General features: G+C 34.1%; 1 protein-coding gene across 5 annotated transcripts in view; it reads right to left on the bottom strand.

Annotated features, from left to right (window-relative positions):
- TBC1D32 (TBC1 domain family member 32) overlaps nt 1-17437 on the bottom strand; it is a 179414-nt gene that overhangs the window by 54963 nt on the left and 107014 nt on the right. For all 5 annotated transcript variants that reach the window (XM_065911547.1, XM_065911548.1, XM_065911549.1 and 2 more), the window contains 4 exons: nt 15956-16078; nt 14066-14174; nt 13305-13401; nt 799-924 (listed from right to left, as the gene is read on the bottom strand). In XM_065911547.1, the coding sequence (XP_065767619.1) occupies nt 799-924; nt 13305-13401; nt 14066-14174; nt 15956-16078 (455 nt within the window). The remainder of the gene's footprint in view (nt 1-798; nt 925-13304; nt 13402-14065; nt 14175-15955; nt 16079-17437) is intronic.

The following is a 17437-nucleotide window of genomic DNA, read 5'->3' as shown; positions in this document are numbered from 1 at the left end:
TCATTTTGTTCTGTACCCTTTGGCATTTGCAAAACCTATTTTAAGTATTTTCTGTTATGCAACCAGTGATAAACATATATATACATATTTTTTTTTAATAGCCATTTTTAAAGTATTTGGGAGTGTCTAAAACAGTTGAACTGCTCATTTTACACTAAAATTTTGGAGAATAATGTTTGATTTTCTTGCCCTAAAAATATAATTTCTTCAACAAAATATAAACTTATTTTTATTTCCCGTTTTTAATTTTATAGCAACTGATAGAAACATAAGAACCATAAAGCATGACTGATAAATAGGACAATTATTTTTAAATTACAGCTTTCAAGAAATCTAGCTTATATTGACATTAAAACTTAGTTCTTAGAGTATCTTTATTCAAGATAATGTTAATTAAAACAAGGTGATTTTACGAAACCAAGCACACATATAAATATATGAGTATAAAACAACTTGCTAACTGGTCTAGAAAACACAGCTGGTGAAATCAAGCAAACTATTACCTAGGCAAGGTAGATTTAGCTTAACAAGACCTCTGTGACAGTATTAAAAAAAAAATCTGCATAGTTTCTCAAATTTTAATTTCTGTTCTCTAGTATCACAAATTTCCCAGAAGTCAATGGACTTCTAGAATTAATGTTATGTATTCTCTCACAGAGTTGGACACGACTGAGCGACTGAACTGAACTGAACTGACTGATTCTAGATATGCTAGTATTAATCTTCAGAAACCACAGTTTCTGTTAATAAACTTTTCAAGCCAAAAAAAAATCCCACAAAAATTAAAAAAATACTCACCACCTCCACTGATTATATCAGGTTTGGCCTTCATTATTTTGCAGAATTGTCTTCGGCAGTTTTCTATCCATGCAGTTTGTTTATCAGACATTTTGAAGCACAATAAAAGTTTGCCAAGATCACTGTCTAATAAGAAAGATGTTATGTTATTTTAACAAAACATGCTAGATACACTGAAAAATAAGTATTAATGTTAGTAATGTAAACAGTTATAAGTTCCAGAAAAAGTATTTTATATGGGTCTCAAAAGGAAACAGGTATTTTTCTGTAATTATATCTTACACCATCAAACTGCTATCACCATGTTTATCAAAAACTCATAAAATGGACTGATTTATAACCATTACTCTTTCTTACACAAACATTATTCATTACTGAGTATTTGATTTAATACAGAGTGCGGACCTTAAGATTTCACTACAGAGACTAATATAAACATTATACTAATTCTTCATGTACATTCAGGTGCATTTTTATTCATTTCTTTCTTTTTTTTTTTTTCTAAGAGTCAACCACGCCTTTATTAGTTTCTGCAGCAGGGCAACTGGAGCCCCTACCTACAAGGGAATTTTAGCATGCTACTCTGGCTACTGGGCTTATTCATTTCTTTAGAGCAAAAAGAAAGCATAAATGTAGAAAATCTCTAGTCAGTTATTTATTTCCTCTTTTTGGTAAAAGAAAAAAAAAACTAGGCTGAAAAAGAATCATGCTAAAAAAGCATGCATGCACATGCTCAGTCCAACTCTTTGCAACCCTTTGGACTTCAGCCCATTAGGCTCCTCTGTCCATGGGATTCTCCAAGCAAGAATACTGGAGCAAGTTGCCATTGCCTCCTCCAGGGATCTTCCTGACCCAGGGATGGAACCAATGTCTCCTATGTCTCTTGCACTGGCAGGTGGATTCTTTTACCACTGAGTTATCTGGTAAGTCCCGCTCAAAGAGCACCTTTTGCTAAAATATAACTTTTCTTCTTTCTTAGCAATTTTATGAATATAGCAATATTAATTTTATCTTTTCCTTTTATTCACATGAGATTTTTCCACCTTCCATTTTAATTGTATTCCCATCAGATTTTGCATTAGAAAACATCTAATTTATTGATTTAGAAAACATCTAAATATCTTGAAGATTTAGGTGTCATTTAAAAAGGATATACAAATATGTATATATATATAAGCATATATACTATTTACTCACATATATATGTAAAAATACAAAGAGGAGGAAAAAAATCTCTTCTTTCTAGAAGAGCAGAGGGTGGGGGGATAGACAGTCACATCAACTCATACACTTTACCACTTTCCTTGAAGGAGAATTTGGGGAAAGAGGAACAAGACCATTTTCCACGTATAAAGTCAAAGGCCTGATTACTTCTACCCAAAGACATGGTTTGGAGCACTATAAAATACAGCCACCTAAGGGGCTAATGAATTTCACCAAGAAAATATCAGTAGTCAACTTAACAATAAAGAGGATTTCAACCAACTCCTGGTCCTTTGAGATGAATACAATTATAATAAAGACAGTAAGTCCTTATTCTTAGGAATTAAAAAAAAATAAACTTTTACCTTACTAAACTATTTTATTTTTCCATCTAATTTTTGTAAAAATACATTCAATAAACATGCATGGAATTCCTATGTGGCTATAACAATCTAGGCAGACAAGGTCACTGGCCCTTATGAGACTTAAATGTGTGTGTATTTGTGCATAAACAGTCAGGAGTATAACTGAGTATAATCAAGATTTATTAATACATATCATTCCAATGATCTAAGCTGGTTTTACCTAGCCCTAAAAAAGCAGCTACATATCCTCACTCAATCCTCATGGTTATCATATACAAAATTATATGACTGATTGTACAAATCATAATTCATGTAACTATTTCCACATTTGACAATTAGGTCACCAAAAAAGCCTTCTCATATAAAAACTACAGAAATATTCTTTTGTACAAACATTATGAGTAGGGCTTCCCAGATGGTGCTGGTGGTAAAAGAACCCACCTGCAAATGCAGGAGACATAAGAGACGTGGGTTCAGTCCCTCGGTTGGGAAGACCTCCTGGAGAAGGAAATGGCAACCTACACCAATGTTCTTGCCTGGAGAATCCCATGGACAGAGGAGCCTGGAGGGCTACAGCACATGGGGTTGCAAAGAGTTGGACATGACTGAAGTGACTTAGCATGCATGCACATCAGTATACAAATGTATCAAATATATGCACACTCATAAGTATCCATATAAACCAGAAAGAACTGTTCTGTTGGAAGAATGTATAATTCTGATACTTAGTAGTAATCTAATATATTCTCTTTAAATATCAAGGGCAAAATGATCCTATAATATTCCACAAATGGCCTCAATCAAAGGCAATATCTAGAGAAAAATGAAACTGATTTAATCAAAGGAGAAAATTACTATTTTTAATAAAAACTCAAAACTTTAAACAAGAAATACTATAGCTGATAATTTTGTTGGAAATTATATTATTAACAGCAGAGTATTAATGTTAAATGTATCTTGATGTAAGTTAGGTAACAGACAACTGAACAGCATTAAATGGAATTTTTATAGTTTCTATTTAGAATATCTACATTATTTATTCCCCAAGAGCAAACTATCTAGAACCTACTAAGAATCACTAATTATTTGTACCTCTTAATTCCCTTTACATATCTAGCACCACTCCATAAGTATAAAGTAAGATACAAGGATATAATTATAGAACAGGGAATGCAGTCAAGATCATATAAAAATCCTTTATATGTAGTATAATCTATAAAAGTATTGAAGCACTATGTTGTACACCTAAAACTAATATAACACTGTAAGAGTCAGACAGTTCTATAAAAATCACTAGTGGTACATGACTGAAAAGACAAAAGCAGTTTGCTTTTCATCTTTTTTTCCTTCTGTGTCAATTCTTTCTATCCATGTGTTACCCTGTCTTTTATAACCACCACCATCCCTCAAGGCGAAAATGTCCATAAAGCTCTTTTGTAAATTAGTTGCTATTTAAAAAACCTGTTATCTTTTCTTCTTCCCTCCTGCTCACACCCTCTTCTTGCTCTCCTGTCTCTCTCCTTTCACATTTGCTATTCTATTTTGCTCTTGCATTTCCTTCCAAGGAAAAAAGCACAGGCACTAGACTGTAAACAGTCCTGAAGCAATAAATGTGGTATGCATCTGAATCTACCAACTGGGAGAAAGGCTGAAAGACCCAATTTAGTACCTGGAAATTTGATTTGAGGCAATTAACAAATGCTGAGCTGGAGACAGAGTGCCTAGGAGACTCCTAGAGAGACAATTTTGTATCCTCATAATCTGGTTATGGTTTCCCCCGGATCTCAGTGGGAATGTGAGCTCTTCAATGTGCATATATCACAGCTATTAATATTTAGTGATTTGATATGTTTACTGAAAATTTGTATCTGTAATGTTAAAAAGTTTGAGGAAAACAAATCCTTTATTTCCCTCCTCCAAATCTGGAACCAAATGAAAAGTAGACAGGAGGATATAAACGCAGTTCAAAATATCAATGCTAGTACCGTAACAGCTAAATTAAGCACCTTAACTTGGATCTCCTGCCACATGGACTTAACAAATCTCTCCCCTGCACTGAAAAAATATATTCAATCATACAGTGATGAGACAACCAAAGCTCTCTCCTGATTGCTTTTGTTAGGAAAGCTATGAGTATAATGCTAACTGGGGAAAAAAAAAAAACTGGTTTAAATAAAAATTAATGAAAAGATAGGCTAACTTGGAAATATAGCCTTTAAGTAGCCTAATCCAAGATTTTTCATTCCTTCTCCAAAATTCACCTACCAAACATTTTTCTTTCCTAACTTAGTACATAATAAGTGAGGAAGTCCAGAGAGAGACCAGCAACTACTCTAGCAAAAGCCCTTGGGTATGGAGAATGAGGCAAGGAGAAATGGAATTACAGGAATGGTATCATAGGAACACAACAATTCTAAATCAGTGATTTGGGGAATAGAACAAACCTGAACGATACATAAAATTGAATGTTTACCAAAATTTCTTTGTTTATCGTCACATAAAAAATTTAAAAACCATAGTTTTGCTTCTGGTCATGATGGAGAAACTAGAAATATACTTGCCTTCCTACCATAAATAACTCAAGAAATGGTTAAAATATATCAAAACACTGTTTTCAGACACTGGTCAACAACAGGCAGTATAGGACTGTCATGTCTGAGAAAAGGGAAACTAACAAGGTACCTTTACAACTGGGCCCTAGTTTTTTCTAGAATTACTTTCAACATCATTATGCAGGAAGTGGGGCACTGAGTTAAAGACACAGAAGTCAAACTGCAGAGAGACTGAGGAGCCTAAAATTTGTGGAAGAGGGAGAACAAAGAAAGAACTCCAAAAATCTGTTTAAGTTTTTGTCTAGGTGGTTGCAAAGAATCGGCTGTGCAGATGAAGAGTGAAGCTCCACAAGACTGGGCAGAGAACATGAACAATTCTGAGTATACATACGGCAAGGAGATGTCCAAGTTACAGAAAGACCATGAAGAGTCCTCCTCAGAGTTCCACAGACCAAAAAAGTCAAACCTTCGTAAAAGAGTTAAATTCACCTTAAAGTAAAGACACGGGGCTTCCCAGGTGGCGCACTGGTAAAGAATTCGTCTGCCAATGCAGGAGCCGCAGGTTTGATCTTTGGGTTGGGAAGATCCTCCAGAGGTGGAAATGGCAACCCACTCCAGTATTCTTGCCTGGAGAATTCCATGAGCAGAGAGGCCTGGTGGGCTACAGTCCATGGGGTCACACATAGATACAACTGAGCGACTAAACACACACACACACACAAAGACGACTTTACACACACCCTAACAAAAACAATGAAAGCCCTGAATGATCAAACTGATTTCACAAGTAACTTGACTGCATGGCCCGAAATGTCCATTACTCTTTAAAGAAAACAAAATCTAGCACTCAACTATGTAAAATTAATAATGCTGAGTATTTAATTAAAAGTTACTAACCAGTAGCTAAATCAATTAATATAAAGACACAGAAAGGACTTTGGTTACACAATTACTGTGGGTAAATATTTTAAAGCAGTTGTTTTTAAGAATTTTAAGAAAATACAAACAAAAAGTGAAATTAAGTCAAACTGCAGTTAATCTATACTGGAATCCTCCTGAGTAAAATGGTACACACAAATGGTGCATGTAACAAACTAGATGAATCTTGAACTCATTATGCTTACAGAAATCAAGCACAAATAAAGTATCTTACGTGAGTCTATCTGTATGAAGTGCTAGTATGGAAAACAAATCTACAGCTATAGTTCTCAAATGGGCTAAGTTTTGCTCTGGGAGGGGTGGGTGCAGAGAGAGACTTCTATGGGTATCTAGTGAGCAGAGACCATGAAAGCTGCTAAAAAAAATACCGTACAATGCACAGAACAGTTCCCTCTGGCAATAAGCACTTTTTACCCAACCCACTTTCTCACTTACTACCACTGAGGAAATAGGAAACATCAAGTTTCATGTTTACAAAATTCAATTACAACTGATAATAGTTCGTATCTAAACCCTGAAATTCTTTATTATGGTAAGTACTACAATCTTTTCATACTTGATGATATTGTATAATTTGTTTCTCAAAAGATTTCTATATAGAAGGAAAGATTATACTTATTATCACAGATGATGTAAAAAGAAAGAACCTCCATTTCAAGGGCAAGAAAAATGTAACCACAATATAAATGCAAAGAAAATCTATGTAAAAAACTTTGAGTACTTCTTTCCAAGGGTATCAGACATTCTGAATGCCCATTTTATAAAGAATATCATAAACAGCTGCTATAAAAGAAACAAAATAAATGGAAGATTTAATAAATTAACTTGCAACAGATTCCTAGGCTTAATTTGGAAAGTCACCCATCTATCAGTTTGAAGCATATTTGTGAAATATTTGCTTCCAATTTGTGTTTCTGCTTATCTTTTCCTTTTCCATGTAGATTAATACAGTTATGCCACTTTATTCTTAAAATTTACAATATCTAAGGAAAGACTCTGGAGTGGTCTCCAAGAAGCAATTGAAAAGATGCTTAAATTCTCTATATTAGTTCTCCCTACATTTCTAAATGTGAGAGTATCTAAATTCTTACACTGTCTTTATTTGGTTTGAACTGTGAGTTCTTACACATATGACATCTATATTTTATACAGATTATATTTCACTTTAGAATTATCATATCACTTTTCATTTTAATATGTAATAGTTAAGCATGTTCTATAGGGGGCATCAGAGTTTTTTTTTAAATGAGCAATTAGTTTTCCCTTATCACTTGCACCTAAACTAGCAGGTGATTTATTTCTGCTATCTGCCACTGATGTTTGTTTCAAACATGCAAGAAGTACATGAAGAGTTTTTACCATTCAAAGGAAAACACTTATTCCGATTTTTAAACTAAGTATCTCAACAACTACAGCTCAAGATTCATGACATTGGAAAGGAACCATATTTTCTTATTCTCTCAGTTAACAGGATAATGCCAAATAAAAGCCATTTACCTTTTATCTGCAGAAAATAAATTTTAATTCCAAGGGTAGAAACAATACAGAAAAGAAAAAAAAAATGAGAAAGTGCTTGACTTGACATAAAAGCCTAGATAAATATTTGATAAAAAGGAGAATTCATCTCCAAAAATATTTATAGACTTACTATATATGTAAGACATAATACAAAGACTTTCAAAATCAGAACAAACAATACCTGTCATCATGCTGCATTACATTTTATGTAGTACATATTATTTTTCAAAGCACTTTGTTTTTCTCATGGGATTCTATTTTCAGTTGGTTGGAGGAGAAGTGGCAATCCTAAATCTTATATAATTTATCAGACTAGGAATAAAAGCAATCTAACCTACTCATTTGTTAATTTGGCAATTTTCATTCTTTTATTAAAATGTAGTTGCTATTATAAGTCATGCCATTCTCCTTTTTCTCTTAAGCTCATTTTTACTTCAGAACATTTATAGGTTTACTTGTATCAAAAGTTACTAATATGTTTGAGGCTTTCAATGAATAGCCATTTGAATTTCTAAGATCAAAAAAAAAGCAATCACTGCCAGTGGCCTGGGCATCAATGACCTTGAGAATCAATGCTGTGCTTCGGCTGGCCCTGTTAGGGATATGAGAAGCATAAAGGCAATGACAAAACAACATACTCTCTACTTTGAAGATATCAGCCCCAACAAAGCAAATGTATTTCTGAGTGATTTCTTGATAAAGATAGAAATTCTACAGTAATAAAGTAGATAGGATATAGGCATGAATTAGATTGCTGATTTTTATAATTCAGCCTGCATAAACTTTATAAAATAAAGTGAATGGAAGATGCTAGAAAGGGAAGTAAGAAGAGCTTATTTCTCATTTTACTAAGTTATGTCTTTCCAAAGACCAGACTATGCTAGCCAATGCAAGCCATTTTTATTTCTCAGTATGGAAGTACTGAATTTCCCTTTCTCCTAAAAGAAAGAAGTCACCATCCTGAACACATCAAAATGGAATGCTGAAGAGCACACTCACTGATTAGTGATGTAATAATTCCTGGGAAATCTAATTTTAGCTTAGGAAAGCAAAAACAAAACAAAACAGATTGTTGTCTCAGTCTTTCTGTTTCATACAGGAAAGGAATTATGAGTTAATCTCTAGCAGTTCACTGACATGCTAACTGGCACTTGGTTTTGACTACTGCACAACTCTTTCTCCAACTTCCCTTCCCTCTTTCCTATCTTCTACACAGGAACAATAAGCTACTGTACTAACACATTCCTTCCTACTTTTCTCAACTCTCAGATAACAGAGAGATGATATTTTGGAAGAAAACTTTTCATGTAAGTTGATTTATGATTATCCACATATGTGACATATGTACATAAATAATACTTATCAGTTTTTTTAAAGGCTTTTACATTTTAATATAGTGACCCTAAAAACGTGTACAAAGAAAAATAACTGAACCAAATGGTGCCTCAAGATTCTTATTTACAGATGAAAATAAATCGTCTAATAGCTAACACTGATGCCAGGGAACTAACAAGAGGCAATTTAACAGATGAAGAAATGCTAACTGTAGCAAGGAGGATAAATCTAAAAGTTGGGAGACAAATTAGGTGAATGTCAGCGTGTGCACACAAGTAAAGTGATTTTTTTCCACAACAATGAAATGATATCTCAAAATACTGCAGTGCAAATGACTAAAATAACACCTATCAGAATCAGTGAAACATTACCTCCAAATTGAAAAAGCAAAATGGCAAGTATATGAACTCTTGCCTTTAAAACAGCTATTTGTATCTTAAAGTATTACTAGCTTAAACAGCTTAAATGCATAATTACTAGCTTAAATGCATAATTTATGTTCAACTTATTGAACAGTGTTTAACGAGGAACATTACTTTCAATTTAGTTTTGTATCTGGTAGAAATATGTCTGGCTCCATTATTCTCACAGAGGTTACAGGGGCATCATCACTATACTCTCTTAGGTACTATGGAAATTTGGACATGCTTCTGATTTCCTCTCCCATTCTCTGCTGTTCTTCTATAAGTATAGGGTCAATGAAACATGAGCAATATCAGAATGACATAAGTGTGATTCATGTTTCACTCAGAACGTGTCTATGTAAAATCCCTTCCTGTGGTACCTCTTGGGCTATCCATTGACTGGCTAGATCATTCTGTCTTGCTTAACAGAATCACAGTAATGTCAGGACCACCATTAGTAGGAAGTATTAAGGACTGCTGTAAAATTGAGAATAATGTCTTATTCAAACACTTGTATTCTAGGCATTAACAGAAAGGTAACTAGAAGTTTCTGCCCAGTATGGTGGGAAAATATGAAATTACATAAAACAGACCTGAAATTGTATTAAACTAAAATAGGACATGTGACAGAAACTGGGCCTTGTAGATTCTAGGGAAGTCATTAGAGGGTTTCAATTAGAGGAGTAAAAATAATCCAACCCACATTTCAATAGCATTACTCTTGCTGCTGTGTTAACAAACTGAACAGATTACTATAACAGTACAGTGAGAGATGAGAGTGAGTAGTGGATGAGTGAAAAGTGGTTTTGTTTGAGGCATGAAGAATCAAGAACATTTGTGACAGAAATGGCTCAGCTGGTAAAGCGTCTGCCTGCCATGTGGGAGACTTGAGTTTGATCCCTGGGTCAGAAAGATCCCCTGCAGGACGAAATGGCAACCCATTCCAGTATTCTTGCCTGGAAAATCCCATGGATGAAGGATCCTGGAGGGCTACAGTCCATGGGGTTGCAAAGAGTCAGACATGATGAGCGATTTCACTCACAGATGTGGGTTATGAAGAGAAAAAGAGTCAGAAAAAGTCTTCAACTTTATTGCCTAAAGAAACAGAAGCATAAAGTTGTCATTTCTAAAATGAGGAAATGTACCAAAGGAATAGATTTTGAAATAGAGTATCAGAAGTTTATCTCAGAGTTGTTAAATTTGATATATTTACTAACCACCCTAGCAAAGGTATCAAGTAAACAGATATGAGTATAGAGTCAAGTAGAGACACAGGTTAAAGATATAAATCTGTGTATATTGGACAGTTATTTTAGTCATAAGACTAGATGAAATCCCCAAAAGAACATGCACACATACAAAAAAATACAACTGAGAACTGAGGGGCACTCCAAAGTTGAGAGTTTGGAGAGATCTGAAAAATCCAACAAAGATGAAGAATTTGCCAGGAATTCAAGGGGGTGGGGGGAATAATCAGATAATGTACTTTCTGAAAGCCAAATAAGAAAATGTTTCAAAAAGCAGAGGCATCAAACATGTTAAGTGATAATGCTAAGTGTAACAGGATAAGTACTGAGATCTGACCCACTGATTTAACCCTGGTAGAATGGCAGGGGTGAAAGCCTGATTAGCTTTCAAGTAGATTCAAGAGAACACAGAAAGAGAATAACTACAATACTAAGATTAGACAATTCCTTGAAGGAATTTTGCAGTAGAAGGACAGACATGGAATTGCAGAGAGGGGAAAGCAAGTTCAAAAGAAGATATTTTAAATATGGAAAAATTAATAGCATGTTTGTTGGCTTATGGAAAAGCTACAGTGGGGAGGTCTACCAAGCTCTCATCCCCTAACTCCATAATCCCATGAAAAAACAGTAAGGAAAAAGAGAGAACTGTTAGAAGCAATATCTTTGCTGAGAAAGAGAATGGAATGTACCACACAACTGAAGAAGCTGGCCTTTTAAAGTAATATTTGCAGTTTCATTCATAGTAAAGCAAAACCTAAATTGGTACAGATGCAGCTGAGTCAGCCAATATGTATCAAGAGTATATGGAAGCTGACAGCTTCTATTTCCTCAGTTTGGAAAAAAAAAGAAAAGAAAAACAGTTATCTGACAGGAAAGATTGGGAAGAGGTGAGGAAGGGTTGATTAATGAGAAGATTTGAAAATAAGTCATCTAGGAGACTAGGAGAGTAAATGGAACTGGGGACACACTATGGGCTCACTAAAGGTTAATAACCATTCTGCAAGTTATCTTCTGGGCTAGACAGAGAAGCTATTATTACTCCCTTTTCTAAATCACTTTTAAGAGTAGAACAGGGAATAAAGTTATACTCCTCTGAGCTTCTCAGGGAACTATCAATTTAATCTTATTTTCTGATTTGTCTGTCTTGGTCAGTTTCAAATAAAGCATATTTTTTATCAAACTACTTTGAAGAAACAAATTACCTAATATGGCAATCACAAAATAAGGTTGATAATGAGTGAATATGCTGTTCAAAAGAAAAGATATATTTGTTTCCGAGTGTAACTTAGCAAAAATAGCAATGTGATTTCGAGACAAGGAAAGGGGTTGAAGGGTTGAGGCAGGGAGAACAGACCATGTCTTAACACCTCATCTTATCTCCAGGGCTTAGTGAAGTAACTGATAATCAGCACTCACAAACCATGTTGAATAAAGGAATGAGTAGATGAATAAATAATGAAACCTAAAGAAAGAATGTCAGAATATTTAAGACTGGCTAAAACACTGAAAGTAGCATAGAAAACATAAGAGTAAAAGATTGGGCTCACTGAGAGCTGCAAGTCCGTGTGAAGAGTCCAAAATGATATGCTTTCAAGGGTCTCTTCTTACTTAATATTAACCCCACATCTCTGAATTAGGTCAAACAGAAAAACACACAGGCAAAATTGTAAAAGGCAATATTAAAAGCTTTTAAAATTCCCTCAGGTTCTCTTTCCCTAACCTTTAGGTAGAGAGGAAAAAAAATAGAATTTTTGCCTCTGTGCAACTGCGAGACACAGAGTGTATATATTAAACACTGGATAGAAATAAAAATATTTATCAGTTGACGGCCTCTATTAATTGATTTAAGGTAAGTAAACATAGGGAAAGTAAATGGCTTTATGAAAGAAGAAAAATGTCTTACTTGTCAATAATAACCGTGGAATCTAACCTAGTGAAATCAATTATATACGTTATTTTTTTCCAATGCAAGTTTGTTGGTAATGCAAAGATCATGTTGATATCAAGAGTTAACTTCTCAAATTAATGGTTTAATATCTTCATATTTCAACTTAGAATTCTCAAGTCTAAAAATTGCTTGGTTTTTTTATTGCTCTTATGATAAGGTCTAAATACCTGAACTTGAGGTACCTAGGCCTTATGATCAAACATGGCTTACCTGTCTAAGTCTTATCTCTGGTCACTCTTGTCCTCACATATCATATCTCACACAGTTTCCTGGAACTACTTAGAGTTCTTAATTCAATTTGCTCCTTTTAGTCTCACTGCTGGTTCCTGTCAAAAATGCTCTTTTAATATCCAGAAAATACCTACTTCATGTCATACATTAAACTTAATGTTCTTTGGAAGAGCATCTGCTTTATGAACTATCCTAGCAGGCTACACATTTTCTATTTAGTTCCTATCACACTGTAATACTATACGATTGTCTAATTACTTGACTGTGTTCTCTAAAAGGTCATGAACAGCTGACATTTAAAATTTTTTTTATTTTACTATATTTATATAACATTTATATATCAAGTCTTGAGCACACAGGACTTACATGTGGCACACAAGTATTAAAAAAATATTAATCTGTTGAATAAAGTTCTGAGGAGGGCATGGCAACCCACTCCAGTATTCTTGCTTGGAGAATGTGCAGGGACAGAGAAGCCTGGCGGGCTACTTCTACATATCTAGAATTAATTCATCAGAAATCACTAATTCCCTTTTTAAAACAAACAAAAAAAGATTCTGATAAGAATTATTCAGCATCACACAAATATTAGTTTAGTTAAGAGTATGTGAAATAAGGAAAACTTACAAAGGAATAGATATAAATCTATTCACATGTACAAACTGAAAGAAAAATAGAATTAATCTGCCTTCGAATTATGTCTTTTTTTCAAAGTATGAAAAAAAAAATCACTAAAACATGGCACTTGACGATAAGCATTTTACCTTGTTTTAGATCAGTACTTCTTGTAACACAGTCTGACAAATAGCAGTTTGGTAAAGGGTATGATGAAAACATTGGCCAAGGATATGGTTCATTACCCTAAAAAAGAAGCAAGACAGATGACTTTAGGAAGTAGTTTAATATCAAATTTTAAGACTTTTTGAAGTGACATTTAAATTGGCTTTTGTTTCATAAATTCTAAGTTGTAACATAACTAACCAAAAGCTATCGTATATTGTAGTTCAATATTCTAATGGATACTAACTAAAACGAAACATAGAAACATTAAATATTGAAAACAAATATGGTAAGTCTATAAACAGATGGCTCACAAAGCTATTTCTCTTGCACCGTAATCATTTTGACCTCACCATTCTTGGTGTGATGAGTCAAAACAAGTGCACTTAGTAACAACAACAACAAAAAACCCTTCCAGAGAAAACCAAACTCTATGGATACTGATGAAAAATGAGGTATTCAATATTGCCAATGAAAGTCAACAAAATTAGTCATCTAATAAAAATTAAGTATCTTGAAGGAGAAAAATTTTTAAAGTGAAAAAAATTCAAAGACACACAAGGAAAATGACAAGTTTTTAATAAATAATATCCTACTCTGCAACACAAACTACCACTCATGACATCTTGTCATGAAAAATACTATTTTCATTAGAAACTGTTTACTTGTATCCTGTCATTTGAGTTGGCTATCTTGCTTCAAAATACATTCAAAAAACATTCTCCCCTCCATTTATTCCACTTACCTTCTCCAGTAACCTTGGAGGCAAAATTCGTTCCATTGGCCCACCAATAAGATTTAGTCTAACAAGAACATGATTTCTTTCTACTGATAAGCTATCAATTATAAAATCCCTGAAAAATAAACATACCAATTGTCACTGCCTTAATTAAATATGATTTAATTTTAAGATCATGTCAGTGCAACGCATAAGGAAAAAAGCAATACAGTTTCTATAGAAAGGGGAGAGATAAATTCACTTTTATCTAACAGCTTTCCGACCTCAGGAGCAAAGAATTGGAGATATGATTGATATAGGAAATGAATGGTATGAAGAATATTTTCTTGACAAATGCCATGTTTTTGACATGTCAAAAAGAAATGAGATGAAGACAGGCATTATTTCCACAACAACTTTACCACATTTTTAGTCAATGTTCCCTTCAGTTCTAGTTGTTATTATTCAGTTGCTAAGTCATGTTTGACTTTTTGTGTCCCCATGGACTGTAGCACCCCAGGCTCCTCTGTCCTCCACTAAGTTCCAGAGTTTACTTAAATTCATGTCCATCAAGTCAGTGATGACGTCTAACCATCTCATTCTCTGCTGTTCCCTTCTTGTTTTGCCTTCAATCTTTCCTAGCATCAGGGTCTTTTCCAGTGAGTCAGCTCTTCGCATCAGGTGGCCAATGTATTATAGCTTCAGCTTCAGTATCAGTCTTTTCAATGAATATTCAGGTTGATTTCCTTTAGGATTGACTGGTTTGATCTTCCTGCAGTCCGAGGGACTCTCAAGAGTCTTCTCTAGCACCACAGTTCAAAACCATCAATTCTAAAGCATCAATTCTTTGGCATTCAAACTTCTTTATGGTCCAACTCTCACATCTGTACATGACTGCAGAAAAAACTATAGCTTTGACTGTACAGACCTTTGCTGGCAAAGTGATGTCTTTGCTTTCTAATACACCACCTAGGATTGTCACAGCTTTCCTTCCAAGGAGCAAGCATCTGAATTTCATGGCTGCGGTCATTGTTCACGGTGATTTTGGAGTCCAAGGAAAGGAAACCTATCATTGTTTTCACTTTTTCCCCTTCTTTTTGCGATTAAGTGATGGGACAGAATGCCATGATCTTAGTGTTCTGAATGCTGAGTTTCAAATAAGCTTTTTCATTCTCCTCTTTCACCATCATCAAGAGGCTCTTTAGTTTCTCTTTGTTTTCTGCTGTAAGTTCTAGGCCAAGCACCCTATTTCAAATTCTAAACTTTGCATCCTCCACACTTCCTGCAGCTGTTAAAACTATCCTCTATATCAAACCTAGAGTATTCAGCAATATAGCCTGATCTATACTATTTTTCCAAGGCCTAGCTAGTGTGGAGGAACACTTTTTTTAAAATTATGGACACAAAAATAATGCCAGCTAATTGAATGTGTATCCAGCACATGTCAACCAATTCAAGGCAATGTCAAGTATGTTATTTTAGTAGAAAAAAGTTTTCAAGATATTACTATAACATCATTTCATAATAATCAGAATTTATGACTGTTAACTAACATAATGAAGAAAATGAAGTAAAAATTGCCTCTACAAGAGACACAAAAATCAGACATTTTGTTTAATGAGTCATCTTTCTCATGCAATCTGAATTTAAAGGTGACACAACTTAATAAAGTCAGTACTTAACTAAACCATAAAAAGTAAACAGAAACTTAGAAAGTAGTACTCTGCAAGCCATTTCCAAAAATGTCATTCACAATCTTTTTAACTGACATTTATGCTTTAATTGCTTTTTACTCTTATTTAAATCTACTGAATTCGGATAATGGAAAACATTAAATAAACTGTACTGAAATTACTGTCTTAACAGAATATCTGTAAAGAAAGCTATTATTCTGTCTTAGTATTTTTTTTTTTTTACCTGTGACTTTCAGAGGTTTCTAAGGTATTTTCTTCTTGAGCATTTAGTAACATTTCAGATACTTGATACTGAGCCTCCAACAGAAGAAGAGCGTCTAGATCACAGCATACCACACTTAACAACCTATATAAAAAGGAACAATAAAAACAGATATTCTAAAATACATCCTAAAAGTTTAGAGAGTCTCTTGGTGTCTCAAACACCTATACATGGAAACACAAATTTTGTAAGTAAAATTAGGCAGTTATTTCACATATATTTTAAATAACTGACTTCAAAAGATTTTCTTATTGAAATACTATTTAAAGACCATGGGTAATTTCTAATCTATGTTAAAAATTGATTTAAATCTAGGAATCTTCTCAACTAATAATTTAAAAATTAAGGGGGTCTTCCCTGGTGGCTCAGCAGTAAAGAATGCACCCTGCCAATGCAAAAGATATGCCTCAGTCCCTAACCTGAGATGATTTCACACACCGTGGAAGCAACTAAGCCCGCACACCACAACTACCAAGCCTGTGGGCTGCAACTACTGAAGCCCACTCACTCTAGAGCCCATGTTCCACAGCAAAAGAAGCCACCACAAGGAGAAACCCATACACAGCAATGAGAGAGCAGCCCTTATTTGCTGCAACTAGAGAAAAACCCAAGCAGCAACGAAGACCCAGCACAGCCATAAATAAATAAATAAATAAATAAAACTATTAAAAAAGAGAGCGCTCTTAAAAAAAAATAGGGAATATTAGCAAATCTATAAAAACAACAGATTGCCATCACTTTATACCAAATTAAATATAGAAGGAATGACAGAACTTTTTTTGCTACCAATCCAGGAAATGTTCACCAAGTGAAAGTCAACGGCTAACTTTATAACAGTCAAATAGAGCTGAAAACACCTAAACACACGGATCTATCTTAACATCACTAAACATAGAAATCACGTGGCTCCTATTGTGATGCAAGAGAATGTACAGTGCACCATCTATGAAATATTCTTGCTAAGAAAACTGAACCTGAAACTAACCAATACAAGATATCTCATTATCAGTTTATAGGAGATACAAGGCTCAGAGAAATATGTAAAAAGACACCCAAGGGAGAGAGAGTCAACCCCAAAGCTAGAATTTGGAGACTTCTGCACATTATGTATTTCTTCAAGAAAAAAAGAAAAGAAAAAGAAGTTTCATTTAAAAAAGAGGAGGTAAAGGAAGTTATAAATTAAAAGAAAAATAAAACAAATGTGAAGATTCTGTCTTGACGCATAATTCAAACAAAAACTGTAAAAGTGTATTTTTGAGTTACACAGGCATTATCTCCAAGATATGTTAAGTAAAAAAGCAGAGGCACAAAATGTGTACAGCGACAGCATTTGAACAAAAAATGGAGAAACATTTAAGTATACATGTAAATACATATTTGTTTTTATATAGAATTTCTCTCCAAGAACAGAATGAAACTGGCAAGAACTGTCAGACAGGGTGG

This window comes from Muntiacus reevesi, chromosome 19 (genome assembly GCF_963930625.1).
Source record: "Muntiacus reevesi chromosome 19, mMunRee1.1, whole genome shotgun sequence".
Classification (NCBI taxonomy): domain Eukaryota; kingdom Metazoa; phylum Chordata; class Mammalia; order Artiodactyla; family Cervidae; genus Muntiacus; species Muntiacus reevesi.
Note: the sequence above shows the minus strand (reverse complement) of the source record. Positions and strands in the feature narration are given on the sequence as shown.